Source organism: Carlito syrichta, unplaced genomic scaffold (genome assembly GCF_000164805.1).
Source record: "Carlito syrichta isolate Samal-C Ts95f unplaced genomic scaffold, Tarsius_syrichta-2.0.1 Scaffold312060, whole genome shotgun sequence".
NCBI classification, from domain to species: domain Eukaryota; kingdom Metazoa; phylum Chordata; class Mammalia; order Primates; family Tarsiidae; genus Carlito; species Carlito syrichta.
Window position 1 is genome coordinate 284,173 of NW_007256156.1, and position 26,401 is coordinate 310,573.

The 26,401-nt window shown below is 39.9% G+C and overlaps 1 protein-coding gene across 4 annotated transcripts in view; it reads left to right on the forward strand.

The window, feature by feature from the left end:
- The window catches only part of DCX (doublecortin), a 119,491-nt gene that overhangs the window by 82,433 nt on the left and 10,657 nt on the right, over window positions 1-26,401 (forward strand). For 2 of the 4 annotated variants that reach the window (XM_008069460.2, XM_021718263.1), the window contains exons 5-6: window positions 941-1,078; window positions 21,887-21,981. In XM_008069460.2, the coding sequence (XP_008067651.1) occupies window positions 941-1,078; window positions 21,887-21,981 (233 nt within the window). The remainder of the gene's footprint in view (window positions 1-940; window positions 1,079-21,886; window positions 21,982-26,401) is intronic. The other 2 variants (XM_008069461.2, XM_021718264.1) reach the window with 1 other exon arrangement.

The following is a 26,401-nucleotide window of genomic DNA, read 5'->3' on the forward strand; positions in this document are numbered from 1 at the left end:
TCATCACAGCACAAGATTGGAAAAACTGTAGTAGAGAAAGCACTAGACTGGTACTCTGGAGACTTGGCTTTTAGTCCTTGTTCTGCTACTTTTTGTTTTGTGGTCCTCAGAAAGGGGGTTAAGTTTTTTGTACTCTCATCAGCAAAATGAGTCTAATAATTCTCCTAATAAATTAGCACCATCCCAATAAAAATGACCATAGTAGGGAATGCAGTATGACCTGCCTAGAAAGTGTTCTCCAAATGCGTCAGACTGGGGCTACAGCAAATGCAAGAATTTTGGCAGACTCTCCTACACATCCATGGATTTTCTTAAGTACTGAGTGGCAGAATCACTGCTGGCCTATTCATTAAACCAACATAAGGAATCATGATAACATGCATTGAAAATTGGAAAAAAAACTCTATAAATGCAAGATGGTAGGGGTGGTAGTGATTATTTATATAAAATGACATTACATCCATCATGCGCCTATTACAATGGGTAACATGTAATAAACAATAAATAGTAGTTCACTAACCCCTATTAAATTAATCATGAATGTTTCATCTGTGTAGCTGTAATCTCTGAGCTGTCAATCTCTACTCCAGGGAAATTAATTAGACATTTTATTAATAGGAACTATTCTGAGACATTACTGACTTGTCCACAAATGATTGAGTTGACTATTTAACTACCTACTTAACCTGCTTTTGGATACCTGCCCTTGTTTCCATAATTCATGGACTTAAATACCTACCTTAGCTCAGGTAACTTTTAAAAGATTCCCCCATGCCTCCCTCCCCAGAGCCATAGTTTCTACAAACAATGAGGACCATCTTGTAGTCCAGAGCTACTTAGATACCTTAACCTATAGTGGTTATTACAGTTTCCAGAGGCTTGTAACATGCTGAGTCTCAGTTTTACCCGCTACTAAGCTGTTTGTGTCCTCTTGCCCTAGAATGCCGGGTCATGAAGGGAAACCCATCAGCCACAGCTGGCCCAAAGGCATCCCCAACACCTCAGAAGAGTTCAGCCAAAAGTCCCGGTCCTATGCGCCGAAGCAAGTCTCCAGCTGACTCAGGTAACGACCAAGACGGTGAGTGCTCTTCTCCTAACTGTGCACGCTGACTTCATTTATGGAGATTGATACCCTCTGCATGCAGAGAAATGAGTTCTTCATGAACACCACTGTGGCTCCATGAAAAGCAGTTTTATCAATTCAGAGACAAAAACAGTCAAACTTGTCTGGCTTCATGGAGGCACAGCCATAACCCTTACTCTGCAGATGCAGACCAGAAATCTGGCCCATTTGCCATGCTTGCTGCAGTGTTTATTGTCATGGTTGTCATCATTGTCATCATCTTCAATATCATCTGGCAAAAATATATGCAATGAAATAATCAAGACAAACATAAAATTGAAACTGAAAAGCAAAGTCAAGAACACGAATGTAGAAAATGACTCAAAAGTGTCAACATAGTTGATGCACTTGAGCTTCAAATTTGACTCTGAACTAATTAGAAGCCAAAACAAAAAGACAAGTACACCAAAAATATATACAATAAAAAATGGAGAGAAGATAAATAGGAAAAGAAAGCATAGACAAGTTTTTAAAAGGAAACAAAGAGATTTATCTTGTAAGATATTACTTAGTGGATAGTGAGTTATCTTACAACTGTGGTTTACGAATCACTGCCAACCCATGAACTATTTGTTGTCAGTCAGTGTGCAGCAAGATTAGAAGCTTTTACCAATTGTAAATCAACTATGTCACTAAGCAAACCATTTAGGTCAGTTGACTTTTTTTCAGAGCATGATTTTATCAATACAGGCAGCAGTATGTTGATTTACATTCTGATGCAAACTCTGTCTTGTTTTGGACCCGCTGTTTGAGTGACAGTGATCTAAAAGGCAATGTGTTCCATTCCTTTATAACAAATGTCATAAATAAAAGGCCACAGAAGTCCAAGTTTAGAAGCTTAGTAGACTCACCCATAAACAATTTGAGTTTTTCAGGCTAAAAAGAATTATATGGTCCAGAAGACTTGCACATTTGTCCTCCCACGGCTTAGGGTTTATCATGAGAATTTTTCTAGCCTGAGAGCCTTGGGAAGCACAGAGGTCCTTTAGTTGGGGCAGCTTGAACAGCCTGTTGGCTTTGAAATGTCTATGCCTAGAAAAACAGCCTGTCCTGCCTGCCTCAAACTGCCAGGAGCATACATATCAGCAGCCATCTCTTTATTCCTGGTAGAGGAAACTGAAGTGTGAAAAGGCAGCCCAGCCTTTTAATATTTCCAATGTCTTTACACATCCTCTTCTTCCATATCTGTAATGTCATTCCTCTACTTCCAATCTTCTTTGCTTGAAAACTCCTATTCATCCTTCAAGACCTCACATAGAGGTAGTTGTTCCATTGTCTGCAATACCATAGCATGTTATTCATATTTCTGGGGTAATATTCACCACACTGTGTTGTAAAGTATTTGTTCACCTGTCGACTTCCCCAACTAAATACTGAGCCCCTCAAGGGCAAAGTGTCATGTGTATTTTTGTACCTTCAGTGCAGAGTACAGTGCCTGGTCCCTAGTAGATGTTCAAGTAATGTTTGTGAACACATAAATGCACAAAAAGCATCTATTTCACCCAGAATAGTGCTAGAGACTCAGCAAGCCTTCAGATAATGGTTGCTGAAGAAATAAAAATACACGTGCTTTTGTAATATCTTGTTCAAGTATGCAAAGAAACACAAATTTATCTAAGCAAACTTATATTGCTGAAACTACAAAAACCTAGGTTTTAACACTTGGACTGAGAATGAAATTTTTGGACAGATTTTAAGCAGAGACTTGCAAAAAATATACATGAAAACACTTGGTCAAGATTCATAAAGTCTGCCAATAATTGCTTAGCTAATCATTTCTCAGAAATAGCACCAGCTATTTCTGGAATTTCTGAACTGTATTACTTAAATCTTGCTATGAAACAAATTACCCCAAGACTTAGTGGCTTGAAACAACCATTTATTATCTCACAGTTTTTATGGGCAAGAAATTCTGGAGTGGCTAACTGGATGGTTCCTGGCTCAGGGTCTCTCATGTGGTTGCACTTACAGTATTAGTAGGGGTTGCAGTCATCTGAAGGCTCAATTGGAGCTGCAGAATCCACTTCCAAGATGGCTGTTGGCAGGTTCTCCTACCTGAGTGAGTCAAGAAAATGAACAAGGACTGAGATGCAGTACCTTTATGGCCTAGTCTCCTCAACCAACACAGTCACTTTTCCTTTATTCTCTTCACTGGAAGCAAGCACTGAGACCAGTCTGCATTCAAGTGGAAAGTAATTAGACTCTACCTCTTAAAAAGAGGAGTATCAAATAATGTGTGTACCTATTCTTAAACCACCATATAACCCATTCGTTGGAAACTCTCAGGTGGTATTAGCTTGAAGTAAATAGAGTCTCTTTGCAGACTGTATCCAACTGGTTACCCGGCACATATGAACACAATCGCCTGTAATTAAACTGTTTAAACATGTCAAATCATTCATCTCCAGCATGCTACCTACAGAATTTTCCTTCTAAAATATATGCACCTCACTGACTCTAAGATATCAGAGACAAGGCTTTGGCAGGCGAGATCTGCTCTTGCTCTTTCAGAAATCCCTTGCTAAAGAGAGAGAGAGAGAGAGAGAGAGAGAGAGAGAATGAATGTATTCAAACCTCACAAAATAAACAGAGTAACCAATTTGAGGGGTGGGGGGGATTTACTTGGCAGAGATCAGAGTTTGTTCCATACTACCAATCTAAATTCGTATTTTCAGTAGAGAATTGAAATGTTCATTTATGTTCATGAACATAAATGAAGCCAACTCTGGTCTAGACAAACTTCGTGGCAATTTCCAGAATATTTGGGCTCATCTCAGATGATATGTCTGGAGCCTTCATATAATTACAGCCCCTAAGGGTAGGAGGATCTATGTAACATGAACAAGCCCATTCCATGGCAGTTTGTTTAGCGACAAGTCCAAGGCATCCACTCAGTGAAAATTCCCTAGGTGCAAAGTTCATCTTAGGTAGAACAGTACCTTAGGTAAGCTTTGGATTTGATATACCCAGTTTCTCCTCTCCACCCCCACCTCGTTCAGGACTATTCCAAGCTGGGAGGTGGAGTGGGGTAGGATATGAAAGAGGATAAGGAGACAACAGTTTCTAAGAAGGCCCAGCTACACCACTTCTAGCTTTTTTATTTGGGGTAAGTTTCTTGCCTTCTCTAAAATTTGGCATATTCTGTAGATAGTTCAGAATTTGCATGTCGATAGAGTAGAATAATTTTCCATTGTTATTAGTTATTTATAATTTATAGAGTTGTAAAATAGCTCTCACAGAATCAGATAAACAGAATGATGAGCTATAGACAACTCATAGTTTTCAGTTGACATACATTTCTTCTTAAAGATATTTGAGGTTTAAGAAGTAAGAATTGTTTCATAAAATGTAAAGTGTTTTTTAGCTTTTAGCAAGGAATATATACAGGTTAATATACATTTAACCAAAGGATAATGGTGTTGGATGGGACAGAAATTATTTGTTCTCTTCTAGGTCATGGTAGTACCACCCTGTTTCCATCTCATATTAGTCTGTCTTGGATCTGGAACTTGTGAATGGATTCATATACTTTCATTCATCCTGAGTAACTAACGGTTATGGAAGATAGGCCAGTTCCTGGGAATTTGCATTACATTCCTTTGAAGGCAAAAGAAAGCCTAATATGTTTTTCTTTATCAGGGATTCAAACCAAATAAAACTGGCTCAGCTAGGCTCAGTGTAAGAAATGTTTTGATGTTCTATTTCATTAAAAAATATATAAGTTCAATTCTGGTTTGAATAAGTCTGCTGAATTTTTATATATTTGGCCCAATTCATGGTTCGGTTAATATCTGGGCTCAGTTTGACTTGAGGTTTAGTAAATTGTTGCTATTTGGTCTGTAATTTGCATCATAATTTGATTCCTTAGTCCTTAAGTTGTCTTTTTCCCATTCTGTCCCATAAATAAATCAAAATCCTTCAAAGTTATTCTTTTAAAGTTCAGTCCCCATTCCTGCCAATGTTGAGTTTACCCCAAATGGAATGTCTGTTGCTAAGTCTTAAACTTTAGTTAAAGTAGGATTTGGTTGTACATGTAATATTCCTGTAAGGAGCTCATTCTCATTGGGCAGAGCTGATGGACTCTTAGAATCCCAAGTTTTTAGGAATTGTCACACTGATTTCCATAGAGGTTATACTAGTTTACACTCCCACCAACAGTGTAGATGTGTTCCCTTTTCACCACATTCTATCCAGCATCTGTTATTTTTTGAGTTATTGATAATGGCCATTCTGACTGGAGTTAGGTGCTATCTCAGTGTAGTTTTAATTTACGTCTCCTTGATGACTAGTGAGGTTAAACATTTCTTCGTGTATCTGTTGGCCGCTCGTATGTCTTCTTTTGAGAAGGTCTGTTCATATCTTTTGCCCACTTTGCAATGGGGTTGTTTGTTTTTTCCTTTTCAACACGTTTGAGTTCCTTGTAGATCCTTGATGCTAGGCCTTTGTCAGACATGGAGTTGGCAAATATTTTTTCCCAGTCTGTAAGCTGTCTCCCTGCTCTCTTGATAGTTTCTTTGGCTTTGCAGAAGCTTGTCAGTTTAATGAGGCCCCACTTGTCTATCTTCTGTCTTATGGCCTGGGCACTTCGGGTTTTGCTCGGGAACTGGATACCAGTTCCTTCCATATGATCCTGCAATTCCCCTATTGGGAATGTACCCTGAAGAACTCAAATCACTCTATAAAAAAGATACCTGCACACGTATGTTTATCGCAGCATTGTTCACAATAGCAAGATCATAGAACCAACCATGCTGCCCATCAAAAGATGACTGGATTAAAAAATGTGGTACATACACACAATGGAATATTACGCAGCCATAAAAAAGAACAAAATCATGAATTTCACAGCAACCTGGATGGAATTAGAGTTTATAATACTGAGTGATCTCTCAGAGAAACAAAGGTCTGAACATCACATGTTCTCACTCATAAGTGGATCTTGAACAACTACCGTAATACTGTAAGAAAAGGATTGACAGTGGCGGGAAACATAAGGGGGACAGGGAGGGAAAGGGAGGTGGGATTAACGGTAGTAAATATCTGTCTGGGGAAAGGGGGGCACACCTCATCAACGAGTGTACCTGCACAATGAATATTTGTATACCTAACCCTTAACTGTACCCCACAACTTTAAAATAAAAAATATATATTAAAAAAAAGAATCCCAAGTCATATTAGCCATGTCTACATTTAAAGAAAGCCAAGGAACTGTGGTAAGGACATAAAATCTGAGCCCAGGAGGTTCCTATGGAATATTTAAAGAAAGCTTGTGCAGTGCCACATTTTTGTTAACCCAAAACTTTCCATTTTGATGGGCAAAGATAAGCCTGGCTTCAGAAATAAAGACATGTCCTTTTGTTTCCATTCCAGCCATTAATGTGTTCATTTTCTCTTTATGTAACTTTGTCCCCAGTTGAATTGAATTGAAAGAACAAAATAGCTAGTTGCTGGGAAGGAATCTTTTATTTTTCTTTCATTTTTTAAAAGAGCCCCCAAGGAAGCTAATGACCCACCCTAGTAGGCTGAGAGAATTGTAATGTGATAATTAGTTTGCTATTCTTCAACAGTAAGTCATTGTTATAGCAATCCAATGTTCTTCATCTCCCTTTCCCCAATTCATGTGCCCCTCTTTCTGAAAGTCCAACCTTCCATATTCTCAAGAAAGAATGGCTTCTTTACCAAAAGATACAGCCTTTAGAAGAGGTCAAGGGACACAAAATAGCAGGGGATTCATAAGAGAAGTGTATCCCAGGGTCCTTCTTTTCTAAACCTAGCAGGCTACTTTGGGTTGCCTAAGACAGAGAAACTTTGCCATTCTGACCTTCCTGAGGGTGACTGTCTAGACCAGTTCTGTCCAATAGAAATATAATGTGAGCCACAAATACAAGCCATGTATGTAATTTTACATTTTCTAGTAGTCACATTTTAAAAAGTTAAAATAAATGGCAAAATTAATTGTGATAGTTTATTTAACGATACAGTCAAAATATGATTATTTCAATATGTTATTAATGTGGGAAATTATTGAAGTATTTTGCATTCTTTGAAATTGATTTGTATTATGCATTTATAGCACATCTTAGTTCTGACTGGCCATGCTTCAAATGTTCAACAGTCATGTGACTAGTGGCTACTGTATTAAATTAGGTATTAATAAAGTATTAAATACCTTTCTTCTCTAGCTAAGAGAAGTTCAAGATAACAAGCTCTTACATGGATTAAAAGCTGTACACTGTAAAGTATTTCCAAATTCATCACCTCAGTTGCTCCTCATAACAGCACTGTGAATAAGGTTGGAAAAGGATAATTATCTAGTTTTTTGTTTCTGTTTTTTTTTTAATTGGGAAACTAAGATACAAAGTTTAGGATCTTGGGATCTTCCTAATGTCACATAACTATTTAGCAACCAAGAGCAAGAACCCAGCTCTCTCCCATGCAGGCATTTTTTGCAATATCTACTGACGTGAAGTAGGCTGTGGGATGTGGTAAATGCAAAAGTCTCCATTGGATTCCAGTCTGATGAACGCAGAAGTCTCTGTTGGATGGTACTTGTCTCTCAGCTTCCTTCCCTCACCTCCAAGACAAGGATGTGGGGGCGGAGGAGTGGAGAGGGTGGAGAAGGGTAGGGTGGTGTCTGCGTCATTCTCTTTGTGCTGTATTGAGCAAAATGCCACAAGTAATTAGTTGCCTTTGTTTCCAGTGCTATGTCTTAGACATTCCATCAGCTCCACTACCGTCATTCAAAAGGAAAGTGGTGTCCCTGGTAGAGTGTGGGAAGAGAAAAATTTCTCTGGTCCCTTCCCCAATCTGATTATTTCTAAAATCTACTTAGGAAATGGTTGAGGCAAGCTGTATAGTGGAGGCCACTGAACACCCCATAGTTCATATGATATGGTAATGTCTCTTCATAGTAGGAGTCCTATCAGCCTGCCTTGGCCTGATACTTGTGTTTAAATACAATTGAATCTTTGAAGTTTTGGTGAAGTACCTAGGTGCAATAAGAAACAGGAATGTCACTACAAAGTTTATGATTTATTTGAGGAGCCAGTACACATGTACTTTTTAAAGAATTTACAAATAAGCCGGGCTCAGTGGCTCAGCCTGTAATCCCACACCTTTGGGAGGCTGAGGTGAGTGAATTCCCTGAGCCCACGGGTTCGAGACCCGCCTGGACAACTTGGCAAGACCTCATCTCTACAATAAATCAAAAAATTAGCCAGGCGTGGTAGTGCGCGCCTGTAGTTCCAGTTACTTGGAAGGCTGAGGCGGAAGGATCGCCGGAGCCCAGCAGGTCGAGGCTGCGGTGGCCGGGAGCGGCCACTGCACTCCAGTCTGGGTGACAGAGTGAGACTCCAACTCAAAAAAAAAAAAAATTACAAATAGTTATGTAGTTCTCATTATGTGCCAGGCAACTGTTCTAATCACTTTACAAGTATTAACTAATTTAATCTTTACAAAAATTTTGTAAAGCAAGTACTAATATCCCCATTTTTCAGATGAAGGTAAAAGTTGAGTAACCTGCTCAAGATCACACAGTAAGTGATAGAACTAAGATTTAAACCCAAGAAATCTGGATCCACAGTTCACTAATTACTGCACCATTAATGTAAGTGATAATGGCAATGATTTGTTTAAGTGCCAAGTGAATGAGACATACAGGCAGTAGATGTTATTGGAACTCTTACAGTTTATGGGAGAAAGCTCATTAGGGGCTAGGGTGCTAAGGGAAGACTTTCTGAAAGAAATGGAACTTGGAGGAGGGTTATATATCAATTTGACAACCAAAATGAGTGACTGAGGCATAAGTCTCAATTATTAAGGTTTATTAAGCCAGCTTTAGGGCTCGTCCAGAAGAAACACGAGCCACAGACACATCTGTGGCTGTTTTTCTGAAGAGGTTTTCACGAGATTTGGTATTTATACATTTCCTTGAAGGATGGAGAAGGCATGTAGGAAAAGGGACAGATAGGCAGTTAGGCGAATAGTTACAGTCCTGTGAGAGTTTAGTTAGTGCCCAGTAAACATACATTTTACATAAGATGAATGTCTGAAGAGAAAAGAGGAGTAAAGGAAGACATAACTTTATAGATAAGTTAGGCATCAAAAAATATTATAGAAGCAAGTTTTATGACCCTGAAACATCTAGCAGAGACAGTATCTGACCAATGACCAACAGAGTCAAACAAAAGGTTTAAATTAAATTTTATCATGTTTCAATTTTGTTTTACCAATAATTTTTAAACCAGCTTTACTCACTACAGATTATTAAAATCACACGAACTGCCAGGTATGGTGGCTCACACCCATAATCTCAGCACTTTGACTTGTATAGTGAGACTTCATCACTACAAAAGAAATTTAAAAATTAGCCGGGCATGGTGGCATGTGCTTGTAGCCCCAGTTACTCAGGAGGCTGAGGTGAAAGTATTACCTGATCCAGGGAGATCAAGGCTGCAGTGAGCTATGATCATGCCAGGGTACTCCAGCCTGGGTGACAGAATGAGAACCCGACTAACCAATCAATCAATGAAAATTTAAAAACTAAAATCACGTGAACTAAAATGCATTTGAGTTACAGTTTCTACTTTTCTGATAGATTATTTGATTTATGCATTTACTTTTTTCTTTGGGTCAATTAATTAGGGCCATTTTATATACTTTTGTGGTGAAACACATACATATGAAACATATAAATATGTAGACACATAGACACACAGATAGAAGCAGATCTTATAGATTTATAAGATTCTTCATTTGCCAATTTTCAAAGTTTCTGAATCTCATAATTACCTGTTATCTGCCCTAAACAATTGCTAGCTAGGCAACCCTAAATTTGCAATTCTAAAGGGACAACTCTTAGGTGAAACAAGATAGAGAATTTATATTTCAAAACCACAGAGCTAAGACATTAGACCTATTTTTTTTTTTTTTTTTTTTTGAGTTGGAGTCTCACCCTGTCGCCCAGACTGGAGTGCAGTGGCCGCTCTCGGCCACCGCAGCCTCGACCTGCTGGGGTCCGGCGATCCTTCCGCCTCAGGCTTCCAAGCTGGAATTACAGGCATGTGCTACCATGCCCGGCTAATTTTTTGATTTATTGTAAAGATGAGGTCTCACCTGCCCAGGCGAGTCTCGAACCCGCGGGCTCAGGCAATCCACTCACCTCAGCCTCCCAAGGCGCAGGATTACAGGCTGAGCCACCGAGCCCAGCTCTATTTTTTTTTTTTAAGTTGCCCAGGGTGAAGTGCAGTGTCATGCTCAGGGCTACTGCAGTCTTGACCTTCTGGGCTCTGGTGATTCTTTTGTCTTAGCCTTCCAAGTAGCTGCAAATACAGGCATGCGCCCCCGTTTTTTAAATTTATTGTAGAGATGAGGTATCACCAAGTTCCCCAGGCTGGTCTTAAACTCCTGGGCTCAGGCAATCCTTTCACCTCCCAAAGTGCTAGGATTACAGACATGAGCCACTGCACCCAGCAGACCTAAATATTTTGCCATCATTTTCTCAAGTCACGGAGGAATAAAAGTGGTGTAAGTAAAAGTTCGGTTAGGATGACTAGGAAAAGCATTTTAAACAAAGATATGATGTGTAAATTTAAAACAATTACTAAGAGTTTCTAATTTACATAGGCAGACATCTTTACAAATGACGATTTCCTTAAAGATGTAAGTTTCTTTTACAAAAGAGTTTTAAAATAGCCAGCTAAGTGCAGAATGATGTATTTTGGTTTTTAACTTATTTCTTAATTAGATTATTGGCTTAACAGTGGAGCCCTTTAAGTAACAGGCCCAAGAAGCATGCAATTTTTAGGGCCTACACCATTGCCTTTCTTATCTAAATATGAAAAAGGAAACCAAGTAGCACGCACGGTAGTAATAATGATTCACTATAAGTAGTTGTCATGAGTCATCTCTAAAAATGTATATCTTATTTAACCATTATATGCACCGATGTCAAATTTTCTCATAATGCAAAGTAATTTTTGGTACTCCCAAAAGTCAAAAAGATCAGGTAATGTAGTACAAAAGAGAGTAGAGCTTTAAATCTGAGAGGATTTAGCCCATTTACAACTGCTGGCATTCCCTGAGGAAAAGCAACAATTTCTCCCAAAAGGAGGTCTGGTTCCTTTTCTGTTTTTCTTTTTTTTTTTTTGAATTGGAGTCTCACTCTGTCACCCAGACTGGAATGCAGTGGCATGCTCCCGGCCACTGCAGCCTCGACCTTCTGGGCTCCGGCGTTCTTTCTGCCTCAGTCTTCCAAGTAGCCGGAACTACAGGCGCGTGCTACCACGCTCGGCTAATTTTTGATTTATTGTAGAGATGAGGTCTCACCAAGTTGCCCGGACGGGTCTCGAACCCGTGGGCTCCGGCAATCCACTCAACTCAGCCTCCCAAAGCGCTGGGATTACAGGCTGAGCCACTGAGCTCGGTTCCTTTTCTGTTTTTCTTAAAAGATTCCAGGCTGTTAGAATTTTTGTATTCGGTCCTCTTATGTGACACTGAGGGTGGCAAGAGGGAAAAGGAGCCCATAGAAATAAATAGGGAAGCAGAGGGAGCCCATGTAGCTAGCAGGTTTAGGATGAGAGAAATTCATATGACTGAGAAAACAGAGGTCTTAACACTATAGATGACAGATAGATAGATGGATAGATAGAGTCTACATATAGTCTATATAGCCTAAATATCAATTTTAATTAAGTCAACTTTTGACTATAGTGTTCTTTAAAAAGTCTTTTTAAATTTCTTATTCCCAGATTTTAACCAGAACAAATAGCTGATATTTTTGGCTTTAATTTAAACAACAAAAAAATCTTCCTAAGAGCCTTAACCATGGACATACAAGGTATCTACAAAGAGTTGTCAAGTATTTTTTGAGTCATCATCTTATTCTGTCATCCAGGCTAAAATGCAGTGGCACAAACACAGCTCACCACAGCCTTGACCACCTGGGCTTAGGTAATCCTTCTACCTCGGCCTCCTGTCCTGAGTAGCTGGGACTACAGGTGTACGCCATGACAGTTAGCTATTTATTTTTTTTTGTAGAGACAAGATATTGCTATGTTGCTTAGGATGGTCTTGAACTCCTGAACTCAAGTAGTCCTCTCACCTCGACCTCCCAAAGTGCTAGGATTACAGGCATGAGCCAAGGCGCCCAGCCATTTTTTATAAGATCTAGAATCACCCCAAAGATAGGCTAGAGAAAGGATAATTTTGCTAGCTATAAATGGAGTGTGACCCACATTTTTGTATGGCCATATTCTTTAGGGTCTCAGTTTCTCAGCTGGTCATCTACATACAAGGTCAGAAAGCCCTATATTCCTCCATAGATGGAAGGCAGGAAATAAAAAGCTGTCCACAAAAGGGGAAAGGATTAATAAATGTAAAAGTAGTACAAATATAAAACCAGAAAGGACCCATTCCCTGACCAGAAATCAAACCCAGACTGCCACGATGAAAGAGCAGGTCAATAACTCTTGGAGTGGTCTTTATGTTTTTCCCAGAAGGATTCTAGAGTAGGCTTTGAGCTTGCAAAGAAATTTAACTTTGTTTTAGGTCAGATCTTGCCCTTTAATTTAGTCAATAGAATTTGTAAGTATAACCATGATACTATTATGTTTTTCTTTTAGTTTAACCTTTCCATCAGTTGTTTAGAATAAGAGATCTCGACAATCTTTTATTTTCAATGGCAACCTTAGTTTCAATAGTGACACAATCCAAAAGCCACTTTGGGTAAATCCCAGGTGGTAATTGTCCAGGTCTTTAACAGATATTCTTCAATAGGGTGTAGCGGACACAATCCCCATGATTCTCAAAAATTCACTTTCAGAAATAGACTTAAAATAGCAAAAGACTACAAAAGCCCTGGAGGGATGGAAACTTTTAAGACAAAGTTCCCCTAAGAGCTTGACACATTCAGAATGAAGAACGTGCTATTTCAAATATTTTGCGTCTGCACGGTTGTCTTGACCAACAGGCTCACAGGGGGTCTAAGCTCGTGTTCTATCCTATGCTTCCCCTCTTTATGACAGAATGACACAGAAAGACAAAGACAAAAGAAAATAGCAACAAAAAAGGCTATTTCTGAGAGGAAAAGGTATCAAACATATACTTTACATAACATAAAATACCAAAACTGTACTAGAGGCACTACAACCTAAGATTAATCACACAAATCCTTTTTTTCCAATTAATCAAAACTTTGCAGAGGAGACAAGCAGTGATTTTTACCATCCACTCAACCAAAGCACACAGAGAAGAGCCTAGCTGGTAAGAAATTTTTAGCACTTTGCTGGCAGATCAAGTTCCTGGGTTCTCTTCACTGCAGCTTCCAGAAGAGAAGTGTGGCTTTGGTGATCCTTCTCACTGCACCATATTATGGGGCCGTAGGCTTCTTGGCCCCTTAAAGATTTGTAGCGGGGGGGAACCACTGGCATGAAGCTGATTGATTAACAGGAGAAAATGCATACAATATTTAACATGTATACATGAGAGCCTTCAGAATGAAAATCCACCTTTTTAATAAGTTATAAAAAGTTATATACTATCTTGAGGTTACAGAAAGAAAGGACTTCCCTCCTGATAAAACAGGTTATGGGAGGGAGGAAAAGAGGAATTCTACTGACAATAAATGATTTCCTAGGAGAATGATTGTATCTGGGAACAGATATTACCTTGTAAATAGTTTTCTTTGGAATTTAAATGATGCTTGGAGACAGACATTATACTTGTAAAAGGTTCTGCTCAGGTGTGGTTACACCTTGGTCTTCTTTTCTGCAATAGATAATGAGATAACAAGGAGAGAAAGAAGAAAACAATTGTTCTCCTTTGAGAGTCTAGATCTTAGGCAGATAATGAAACTTCAGCTTCTTTGAGAGACAGTGGTTGGGGAGGAGGAGACAGAGAGACCTTGAGGCTTCTTCAGTTCAGCATGACAAAACGCCATATTTGTGGGTATTAGTTTCCCCAAACAGTCCCAAATCTCAGAAATGCCTAAGTCTGAATTTAAAACTTTGATTGACTCCAAAGTCTGTGTTTCTGCAAATTAAAAGCAGTGCAGTTTGTTCTAATTCTTGCCTCAGAAAAAGCAGTAGTAAGCATTGACAACAGCTTTCTCCACCAGAAACATGTTCTGAGAAGAATCATATTCCACGGAAAATAAATGTTGACAGCATTGTCATGCCTGAGAAAACAATCCTGTCCTCTTCTTGAAGGAAACTCATCTGTATCAAAATATTGCAGGATTGGGTACATAAATTTGTTTGCAACAGGAAAGACTCTTACTTCTCTATATTTAAAGCAGCGGTCCCCAACCTTTTTGGCATCAGAGACAGGTTTCGTGGAAGACAATTTTTCCACCGACAGGGTGGAGGGTGGGGTGGGAGGTGAGGTTTGTCATCAGGCGTTAGATTCTCATAAGGAGCACGCGACCCAGATCCTTCGCAGGCACAGTTCACAATAGGGTTCACGCTCCTATGAGAATCTAGTGCTGCTGCTGATCTGACAGAAAGCAGAGCTCCCCTTGTGCTGCTCACCTCCAGCTGTGTGACTAGGTTCCTAACAGGCCACAAACAGGTACTGGTCTGTGTCTGGGAGTTGGGGACCCCTGATTTAAAGGATTCACAACCGCATGATGTCTAAGATTCTGGTAGAAAATTCAAATTTCATCTTCTGAAGCTACAGTATCTCACACCCTGTGATTGAGTTTGGCTTGAGAACCAGCCTCTGGTCAAGTCATTGAAGAACTGTTTCCAGGCTCTCAAGTCTTGCTTCACTAATGAGTCAGGGGAGCCGGACAAAAGCTTTTCTACTGAGCAGAAACAATTAGCTAAAGCAATCCACACATCTCATCCAAGGGCTCTTTGGAATGGATGTATGAAAACCACTAGATCTGTCTCTTGGCCTTGTTCTAATGTAAGTTGAAACCACCTTGGTTCTACTTGAATGGCCATCCAGAAAAATTCCCCTTGTCTGTAAGGAGAAAACGGTGTATCTATGGAATGGAATGAAGGAAAGCTTACAGCATCTCAATACTCATATTAGAAAAATGAGGAAGTGGTTGAATCATATGTTGAGATCTCCCTTTATGAACACAAGACAGAAAATAAATCACTAAAAGGTCACAGTGGTATGTGATGTGCTAACTTTAAGGGGATTTTGAAATGGATTCCAAGAGCAAGTCCCAGAAGCCACCATCCTTTTAGGAGAGGCAGAGTTTATACCTTTAAGCAAGTCATATCCTCTCTGAACCTCTATCCTTGTTAATTAAAAGATTATTAATAACTGGCCATCAGCTCTTGGGGGTATCAGAAGAATCATGTGGGTTAAGGTATGATAAAATGCTTAGAAAATAAGTGTAGAAATACAACTGCAATAATTTAACGGGCTCTGAGATTATGATCATGGTTTTTTTTTGGCAGAGTGGGGTTATCTTCAGTGAGCAATGTTTCAAAACACACATAAAATAAAAATAAGAGTCTTGATTTTGAGCTACATTCAAGTGCTGGGATTAAAATGGGAGGGAAGGCCAGGGCTAAGTAAATGAACGTTCAATCAGTTTGGTCTCCAGTCAAAGGTTGGGAGAAAAGCAGATATCAAGTTGGCCCTTTTTTCTATGCCATTCTAGTCATGCAAACTTGAAGCCAGAAAGTATAATCACTACAACTGGGGCCACTTACACCAAACTTATATTCAGCTGCATCCTTCTTTCCAGGGATCAGTCCAGCCTCCAGACAAGAAAGTACAGTCTGGGAACTCAGTATCAACTCTGCCTGGCTGGTGACCCATTCTATCCTTGGCCACTCACACCAGACTCTCATTGTTCTTTGGGAATTAACCCCCAAAACCTTATTACTCACTCCCAGGAATCCATTTCCCCCATATGTTTAAATCCATTTCCCCCCATATGTTTAATCTAGATAAGACAGCCTAGTTGCCTTATCAGCCATCCTGTTTGAGCTTGTCCTGTTTCCTTCTGACAGAAAAGGCTGAAAGAACTAAGGATCTAACTATTAGCATAGGGGCAAGAATCATTCAAGAAGCCACTGAGCCAAAACTGTGCAGGGCCAAGCTTGGCAATTGTGCTGCATAGCTGAAAGACACCAACTGAGGGAAGTGACAGGGTGTAGATATCATCTTCCCAAAGAGCTCTGTGGCATGAGGGTAGTCACGTGCCATGTTGGCTACTCTGTCTGCTGGTTTATGACACTGTATATGATATCCTCCTGGTTCCATGAATGAAAGAAAGCTCTTGCTAACCACTTTCTAGTTTAAACCAGATCAAATAGGATAGAGTCTGGAAGATGAGTGTCATCTCTGGTGTCTACTTCTACCTTCTTCCTATTCCTTTCTCTTTTCTTAGCCGCAACTTTTCTCCCAGCTCCCTAGCCCCCATAGGAAAATTTGTCACAGAAAGTAATCCCAGAAGCAATTACTTTAAAAAAGGAAGAACCTATGTATCAAAAACTAAAAACAAACAAAAACCACATGGGCTTTGGAATAAAAGAGATCTGTGTTAAAATCCTGACTTTGCTACCTTTAAGAGGAACATGTGCCATGCTTCCTGGCTTTGGCCTCCTCCCCTGCCTTGGGAAGGTGAATCTCCTCTTTCTCTCTCTTTAATTTACTTTTTAAATAAACTATATTGTCTAATCTAAAAATAAAAAGAGGAACATGTGTGTATGTGACAGAGAGGGAGCGAGAGAGAGAGAGAGCACCTGACCTATCATAGACACTCAATAAAGAATAATTATTATCCTATTTTTGTTGATGAGATTGATAAGGCAGTCTAGGAGATGGAAATTTTTTATACACCTTGTTGCAAAGGGGGAAAGGGGGCTTACAAAGAGAAGAAAGGATTGAAATGATTTGGACTATGTATAAATAAAAGGTGAGAACAGTGAGAATGTGCTGTGGTTCTGAGGAGGGAAATGAGGGAGACATGTGAAAAAGGGTGAAGGACCCCCAAGACATTCCCAAATTGCCATGGAGAAATGGAAGTTCAGAGACAAGAATTAAGGACATTCAGTAAAGAACAGAGGGATACCAAACAGTGGTGCCATTTCCAGTAACTCTCAAAATGAACCATGACAGCCTTTCCACATGGATTTACCAATCCAAGCACACACAGTTCATCAGACCCTATTTGCATTATTTCCTGCTGCTTCTTTTACTTGACATTTATATAAATTGGCTCCAGAATCCATACCAAATGGCACCTTTCCAGATTTTCCCCACACGATACATAGATGAAATGTGTATTTGAATACATTTTTATCTAGTCTATAAATGTAGGGAATTGTTCAGCTCGTGATTAATTTACATTTGCCTGTGCATGTGTCTACCTTTTCTCATTTCTTTATGTCCATCTTTGGATTTCATTCCATCAGGGAATTCTGGGAAAGTCTGGGGGAAGTGTCTGCATTTTTTCAATAATGCAGTGAATGGTAGTTAAATTATTAAAAACTGACTTACAAAATACTTGTAGAAGGCTAGGCGTAGTGGCTCATGACTATAATCCCAGCGCTCTTGGAGGCCAAGGCAAGAGGATTAATTGAGCCCAGGAGTTTGAGACCAGCCTGGGCAACATAGTAAGACCTGTCTCTACAAAAAAAAAAAAAAAAAAAAAAATTAGCTGGGCATGGTGGCATGCATACCTGTAGTCCCAGCTACTCGGGAGGCTGAGGCAGAAGGATCGCCTGAACCCAGAAAATCAAAGCTGTAGTGACTTGTGATTGTGTGACTACAATCCAGCCTGGGTGACAGAGTGAGACTCTTAACTCAAAAAAAAAAAAAAAAAAAGGAAAAATCTTGTTGAATGTTGATGACAAAGTAAAGGTAAAGTCCTTATTTACTGATAGCTTAAGATTTATTCTTAATTTTTAGGGGAAGAGAAGTAGGGGAGGAGCATAGGGAACATATATAAACATACATATATGCAGATAATATAAAGAGAAGCATATGTAGAATATATATTTATGTGATACACTTTAAAGCTATGGAGGTGAAAAAGTTTTAGAGAACATTGACTAAAAAACTGGAAGTTGCAGAAGAGCCTATATACTCAGATCTGTAGCTAATAATAAGTGGAAACTGACTCACGTGCAGACATGTTTGTGGTTAACAATTTCCCACATTTTGGCAAGGGCAGTGGGCTCATTCTCAGATAAGTGTGTAGGTTAAAAAAAAGTTTTAATATTGGGAGTATAGTAGCCACTCCTTTATAGCTTGGCTAACAAATGCTGGGAAACTAGAATCCGTGAAGAATACAGCAATCATGTAAAACAAAATGCCAGAGGAGAACTTACCTAGGGATACCCACATCTGTTAGATTTATGACCAAAGTCAGGGCTCTTTTGGAAGCCTTCCCTGTCAGCTCACAGAGGTCTCCAAGATTGCTTCTCATCTTAAATGCTAGGGGTCAGTCCTTCTGGGGGAAGCCCTCAGGCACTGTAGGCGGTTCATTAACTCTTTCAACTATTAACTCCTTCATTTCTTATAAAGAATAATTGACTGCTTTGCTCCACTGTGGCTCCACAGACTCTTGCCTTTCCTAAAGTGCAAAAAAAAGGCTTTATTCACCAGAAAACTTAGTGCCTTGACAAAGTCCAACTCCCACAATCTCCGTGCTGATGGCAAATGTCATGTTCTTCTTTGGATGGCTTACATAGTATGTAAACATAGCACTCTAAGTTTATCTGGCCTTTAGGTTTCTATCTACCACTGTGTCCATTTTCTCTTTCCCCTATTGCCTTAGTTCAAGCCATTATCACCCCTCACTCGGACTAATGCCATGTTTTCTAACCAACCTCTTTGCTTCTACCCCACCATTCCCTACCTCACCCCAGTCGTACAACTGCAGCTGCAGTAATAATTTTAGAATGCAAATTTGATCATATCACTTTCAGTTTATAAACCTGTGAAACCAAACTCAAACTTTTAATTAATCAATATCTATTTATTTATTTTAGATTCTGGGTCTCCCTTTGTCTCCCAGACTGGCGTGTGTAGTGGCACAATCACAGCTCACTGCAGTCTCAAACTCCTGGATTCAAGCAATCCTTCTGTCTCAACCCTTGACTAGCTAGGACTACAGGCATGCCACCAAGCTAGGCTAATCCCTAAAAAAAAAAATTTCTTGTAGAGACAAGGTCTTGTTATGTTGCCCTGGCTGGTCTCAAACTCCTGACCTCAAGTGTTCCTCCTCCTGGCCTCCCAAAGTGCTGGGATTGTAGGCTTGAGCCACTGGGCCCACTGGGCCCACTGGGCCCACTGGGCCTCAAATTTCTTAATAGGTCACACAAAAGGCCCTTAGGGTCTGGTCCTTATCCTAGGTCCTCAACCTTATCTATTTGAACTCCCCGCTGGCACTCTGTGCTTGAGCCTTCTTGAGTTACTAACACTTCTGTAAACATACTGTATTCTTTCACACCTTCATGTCTTTGCCCCTACTGGTGCAATTTTTTTTTCTTTCTTCTTTCCTTCCTTCCTTCCTTCCTTCCTTCCTTCCTTCCTTCCTTCCTTCCTTCCTTCCTTCCTTTCTTTTTTGTAATATGGAACACTTCACGAATTTGCGTGTCATCCTTGCGCAGGGGCCATGCTAATCTTCTCTGTATTGTTCCAATTTTAGCATATTTGCTGCCAAAGAGAGTACACTGGTGCGATTCTAATGCCTAGAATACTGTTTCTATCCTCTCTGCCTAAATAGCTCTGATTCATCTTTTTTCTTAATGGTGGTGTTGAAATACAATTCACATAACATATAATTCACTAATTTAAAATAGTAGGTTTTAGTTTAGCCACAGAGTTGTGCAATAATCACCACCATTTAATGGCAGCATATCTTTGTCTCCCCCAAAGAAACTGTATACCCATTAGCAGACACTTTCCATTTCCTCCCAACTCCAGCCCCTGGCAGCCATTAATCTACTTTCTATTTCTATAGATTTGCCTGTTCTAGATTCATCTTTCAAGATTTCTCAGGCGTTGTCTCTTCTTATTTGCCTCCCAGTCCCCTGATCTCGAAGACTATCTCTCTGAGCTCTAATAACATCCTATGCACGACTCTATCTTAGCACTTATTCTGCTAGATTCTTACTTGTGTCCCTACAGGAAGTGACTTACTCCTCTCTGAAACCCCAATGTCTAATACTTTGCCTGGCTCCTAGATAATAATCCCTAGCTCCTGGCTAAATGAATGAATGACAGGAAGGAAGGCCTCTCGATGAGTGAGCGAGAGATGAGTAAATATATAGGTAAAGCCAGACAGTGAAGACAGTGAATGCCTAAGTATCCATTTTTCAGCCCACTTGCACTTGAATAAACTCAGTGACCACTACATTGATGTCTCTTCCATCTCTACAGTTGATGTGCAATTTCCAGAACCTAGGAAAACATTACTATAAGTGGTGCAGAAGGAATATATCCTCAGGAAATATTAATGATACATCAGTTTAAACTTCACCCGTGGGACTAACAGCAACACTCTCAGGCCATCTTTCTGCTTCACTCTTTCAATTTTCTATTTATTTCCTCTTTCCCTTCTTTCCTCCCTCCCTCCCCACCCCCCTTCCTCTTTACTTCCTCACCCTCCACTCTCTCTCTATCACTCTCCATACATCCTTCTAATAATTGCCTTAGTTTTAAAAACACATTTCAGAATAGCTTTATTTAACAATGTAGGTCTTAAGATTTAAAAAAAAAATACTTTAGCATGAGATGTCTGAACATGAATCTACTTTGAAAGCTGTTTAGTTGTTCCATTTCAGTGCACCACATTTTTTAATGATTGGATATTAAAAAGCTCATTAGTGAGGGAATATAAAACAATTTGAGAACACAATGGACTATGAAGATATTAAAAACAAAGTCATCTCATTTTCAGCCTTTTCTAGCTAGAGACAAATGGGGATGCACCTTGATTCTGACCACCATTGTCTACCTTTCCTATCTATCTATCTATCTATCTATCTATCTATCTATCTATCTATCTATCTATCTATCTATCTATCCCTTTCTACATGTTTCAACATCCTCATTCTTTTCTTCTAATCTCTTATCCTATCTTCCTTGTCTCCTTTCTCCTCCATTCCTGATCTTTTTTGGTATTCTTTCCTTTGCCTATTTTGCTGTTTGAGCCTTTATGTTTCACTTTGTTTCTCCTCCACTTTCTCTTTCATTCTTCCTCTTGACTAGCCCACTTTCTCTTTCTTTTCTCCTGTTCTTTTCACCCATGATGAGGTAGGGGAAAATGGGAAGAGATGAGAGAAAAAAAGAGGGATAGAGATTAACAATGGGGCTGTCTTGCACCTACCCCATCGTCTGCCACCAAAGGGGATATGCCCTGGGCCAAATCTCCCATATTTCTTCCCCTTTAAAGGTAAGGCACATAACCACTCTGTGCTTCACTTTTCTTCTCTATGAAATTGAAGTAAAATAATACTTTCCCAGACTCCTCCCAGTAATGTTAGGGTCAAACCTAGGAATGAATATGAAAAAGATTTGAAAAGAAACAGACCCCTATGACTGGGAAGTACTCAGGAGAAAGGGTGGGAGGATGACCGCCTTGCACCACGCAGGGATCTAATTAACTGAGAACTGCAGTTCTGCCCTTTTGAGGAATATGTTTCTTTTCACCCTTGTTCTACTTGCCAAATCACTTGGTTGTCTGTGTACCTCATTTGAATGTTCTTAGTGTCTTCAGAGGGAAGGGATAACTTGCTCCTTTGTATGCTGTTGATTTTTATCCCTTCCTTTTCTCTTGCCTTGGGCTAGCAAACGGAACCTCCAGCAGCCAGCTCTCTACCCCCAAGTCTAAGCAGTCTCCTATCTCTACGCCCACCAGTCCTGGCAGCCTCCGGAAGCACAAGGTATTATGTCTCTTATACCTTACTAAACCCCTTTGCACTTCGTTTCTTGAATGGCTAGGTCAAGGTTTTCTCTTTCATTCTAGTTCAACAGCACATTAGGGCCAGCATTTCCCTTCATCTGGCTCCATTAGCTTGAAGTCCTGGGAATTCCAGCAGAGACCAAGCTTTTAGTCACTTTTATGTATTTCTCTGACCCCTGGTTTATTTATTTCCAATTACATTCTGATACTTCTTCCAAAAGAAAAAAGTACAAAGGTCCCAACTGCCTATTCTGAGCCAATGAAGTAACCTAACTATGTCTGGGCGTGGGAGGTGGGTACAGCATTTGTTGACCCAGTTCAGAGACATAGCAACGAGAGTACTGACAACAACTTATGTCACCAGGCACCAACCAATAGAAGTAACAAAGACAACAGTCATAAAAGGTTTCACTGAGTTACTCTCTATAGATTTGTTGGACATCAACAGATGAATAGACCCTAGTTTCACTATGTACTCTTTATTACCAGGCAGATTCTGGTGCAATGTAGAAAGAGAGCACACATATACATTGCATTGGTCTTGGGTACAATTTATATCCCTTAAGCTATTTGAAATAAATATATCATCAAAATAATAGAAGTGTACAAATTCCTTAGCTTCATTATACAAACAGATTCCTACCCAGAAATCTCTACTGTGTAGGAAATCTGGAGCAGTCACTGCCTTGAACCTCTTATACCTGAGATAGTGTTGATGCGGTTTCTTCCCTGAGTACCACACTGTGGAGCAGCTTCCACTAGGATGCTCTTGACTTCTCTCTCATCTCAGGACTTCATGTGAGATGGAAAAAGGCAAAAAGCCACCAATACAGCTAACTCAATCATAGAACCATAGATGGTCGGAGCTAGAAGACAGGTGGAGATAGACTAGTTTTATTTGACTCTCAATAATCTTTTAAGGTTGACATTTTACAAATGAGGAAATTGAGACCAAGAAAAGTTAAGTCACTTACTAGGTTAACATAGCTGTAGGACTGATACCCAAGTCACTTACTACCAGTGGTATGCTGGTGCCAGTTCAAACTTACTGGTGAAGCCGGGCTCGGTGGCTCAGCCTGTAATCCCATGCCTTTGGGAGGCTGAGGTGAGTGGATTGCCTGAGCCCGCGGGTTCGAGACCCGCCTGGGCAGCGAGACCTCATCTCTACAATAAATCAAAAAATCAGCCGGGCGTGGTAGCGCATGCCTGTAATTCCGGTTACTCGGAAGGCTGAGGCGGAAGGATCGCCGGAGCCCAGCAGGTCGAGGCTGCGGTGGCCGGTAGCGGCCACTGCACTCCAGTCTGGGTGACAGAGTGAGACTCCAACTCAAAAAAAAAAAAAAAAAAAACTTACTAGTGAGAACTGATTGTATGCATTGCTTCCCAGCTCTGTTCAGTAACATCATGTTGACAACTTCAACTTGCCTATGGTGGGGAAATTTACACCATGAAAACTGGCAAATACTATAAATCAAGGTGATTGATGTTTTCTCACAAAAAGTGGGTTGTTAAACATTTAACAGTACATTGCCTGACATTCATTTTCATTTCCTTTTCTCTACACCAGGCTTTTAATTTGTTGGTTAATCTGGCCATCGTCTGCCCCATCATTTCAAATGCCTGTTTCATTCCTTTAATGAACCCTTTAACATCTGCTATTGATTCCTCTGATTGTTCTGCTGAGCTATTTGGTTTCCCCAAAGAAGGACTCACTGAACTGTGTGGCCAGTATTACCCAGAGATTGTGAGATGGATGAAAATTGTTGTTGAGCAGCAAAGCTTGTTAATATGGACATTCCAAGATGAGAGTAGTCAACCTCTTGTACCACTGTCCATATAGCACCTCTTATACTACACTACTTATTTTATTTTATTTTATTTTTTTGAGTCAGGGTCTTACTCTGTCACTCAGACTGGAGTACAGTGGCATGATCATGGCTCATCTCAACCTTGAACCCTTAGGTTCAAGCGATCCTCCTGCCTCAGCCTTCTGATCAGCTGGGATTACAGGCATGCTTAGCCTTCTGATCAGCTGGGTCTACAGGCATGCATCACCATGCCCAGCTATTTTTTTAAATTTTTATTTGTGTAGAGATGATCTCTTACTATGTTTCCGAGACTCGTCTTGAACTTCTGGACTCAAGCAATCCTCCTGCCTCGGCCTCCTAAAGTGCTGGGATTATAGGTGTGAACCATCCCTCCTGGTCCTACACTGCTTCCTACTATATCTTTGTCCCCTGCCTTTCTATCCTTACCACCCTTCTGGGAAGCATGACCTACCCTAGTACCTTCCATCAGTACCTTCCTCAAAGTGCTGGAGGTAGCTTGGGCATGTGGTCTGCACATTTGAGTTATTCAGCTTTCCAACTGACATGTCCAGTTCATTTAGGCTGAGGACCCATCATCTATAAGCCCATGAGGTGAGTGTTGTCATTGTTAAACTGTTTCTCTTAGTTAGGCTTGCAGGCACTTGTTTGTTTTTTCACTCAATTCTAAAAACTATTTTAACCATTGAAGGACTAAAGCAAGCTCACAGGTGGCAGGATTGTCAGAGCTTCACTGTTTTAACTGTGGAATTTTCAGTGTATCATTTTATTTTGAAAACTATTCTTTTTCAAAACAGTTAAGCAAACAAACATTAAGGAATAAATTACATTGTTTCCTAGAGCAAACTTTTACATAAAATAAACATTTAGATTTTTGTATAATTCTTATTATTGTTAAACTTTTTATTTTTATATCATTTCAAACTTACAGAATGTTTATAAGAATAAGAAAGAACTTCTGTATCTCTTTATAAAGATTCACCAGTTGTTTATGTTTTTGTCCCATTTACTTTTTTTTTTTTGAGTTGGAGTCTCATTCTGTTACCCAGACTGGAGTGCAGTGGCCGCTCCCGGCCACTGCAGCCTCGACCTGCTGGGCTCTGGTGATCCTTCTGCCTCAGCCTTCCAAGTAGCTGTACCTACAGGCGCGCGCTACCACGCCCGGCTAATTTTTTGATTTATTGTAGAGATGAGGTCTCGCCAAGTTGCCCAGGCGGATCTCAAACCCTCGGGCTCAGGCAATCCAGCCCCATTTACTTTATTTTCATGTTTTCTCTCTCTGTATATATATGTAATTATATACACACACATACATATATATAGTACATTTTGTTATTTTTTTTAACTATTTGAGATTAAGAACCAACATCATGCTCCTTTACCTCTGAATACATCAGTGTGTATTTCTTACGAATAAAAACATTTTTTTCATAACCATAATACAATATTAAAATGAGGAAAGCTAACACTGGCACAATACTATTATATACTCTATTATCCATATTCAAACTTTCTTAATTTGCCTCAATGATGTTCTTTTCTGGTCCAGGATCACACATTTCATTCAGTTCTCATGTCCCTTTAGTCTTCTTTAATCTGGAAAAGTACCTGAGCTTTCATTATCTTTCAGTAATATAGTGTAGACATAAAGAGTACAGACTAATTATTTGGTAGAATACCTCTCAATTTAGGCTTGTCTGATGTTTGCTTGTGATTAGATTCACATTATGCATTTAGGGCAGGAATATCATAGGAATAATGTTGTGTACCTCTCAATGAAGCCTATCAGGAAGCAATAGCCTCATGCTTACACCAGCAGTATTGGAGTTTGAACTGATTTTTTCTGAATAAACTAAAAAGGGTCTTGTGACCGTGGCTAAGTCCCCTTGGGTTTCAGGTCCCAGCTTCGTGCTCCTCCTTTCACACAGCTACCCAAGCCTTAGCACCATCAAGTCCCTGGGCAGTGGGTCGGAGCAGATCTCATCTGAACTTCTGTCCAAGCAGACCTAAAGGTGTGAGTCATGGTAGAAACAGGAAGCAGGTGGCTGAGGCCACGACTTTCCTCCTGCGCAATTGGAAAGAAACTTGAAGTCCCAGCATCCCTTTGGTAACTTTTGATGGCTGTGGTGGGGCCCTAAGCTGTAATCAGCCTCTTGGCTTCCTCTCTTAAGCAGTTCATGGAGAATCCTCTTTAATGCAGCTGCAATGGGGTTAGCCAAAGTCCGCATACTCAAGTGCTACGATATGGACACAAAGTAAATTCTTAGATAGTTAATGAGAACAACATTTTGCATTTCCATACTGCTTTGTCTTATCGCACAGTGATTTTCTCATTTAACCTGATGATATCCCTGTGGAAGAGATAGGGAAGATACATTTCCATTTTACAGATGAGGAAAAGGGGTATAGAGGCTAAAGATAGCCCCAGTGTGATTCAGTAAAAATTTATTGAGAATTCCCTTTGGAAAAAGTACCATATTAAAGATGTTCAAAACAAAATCTGAAAACATAGGGAAACTCTTTAGTATATTAGTTTTTTCTAAACTAGTGATTGCACCCATGACTTGAAATTTG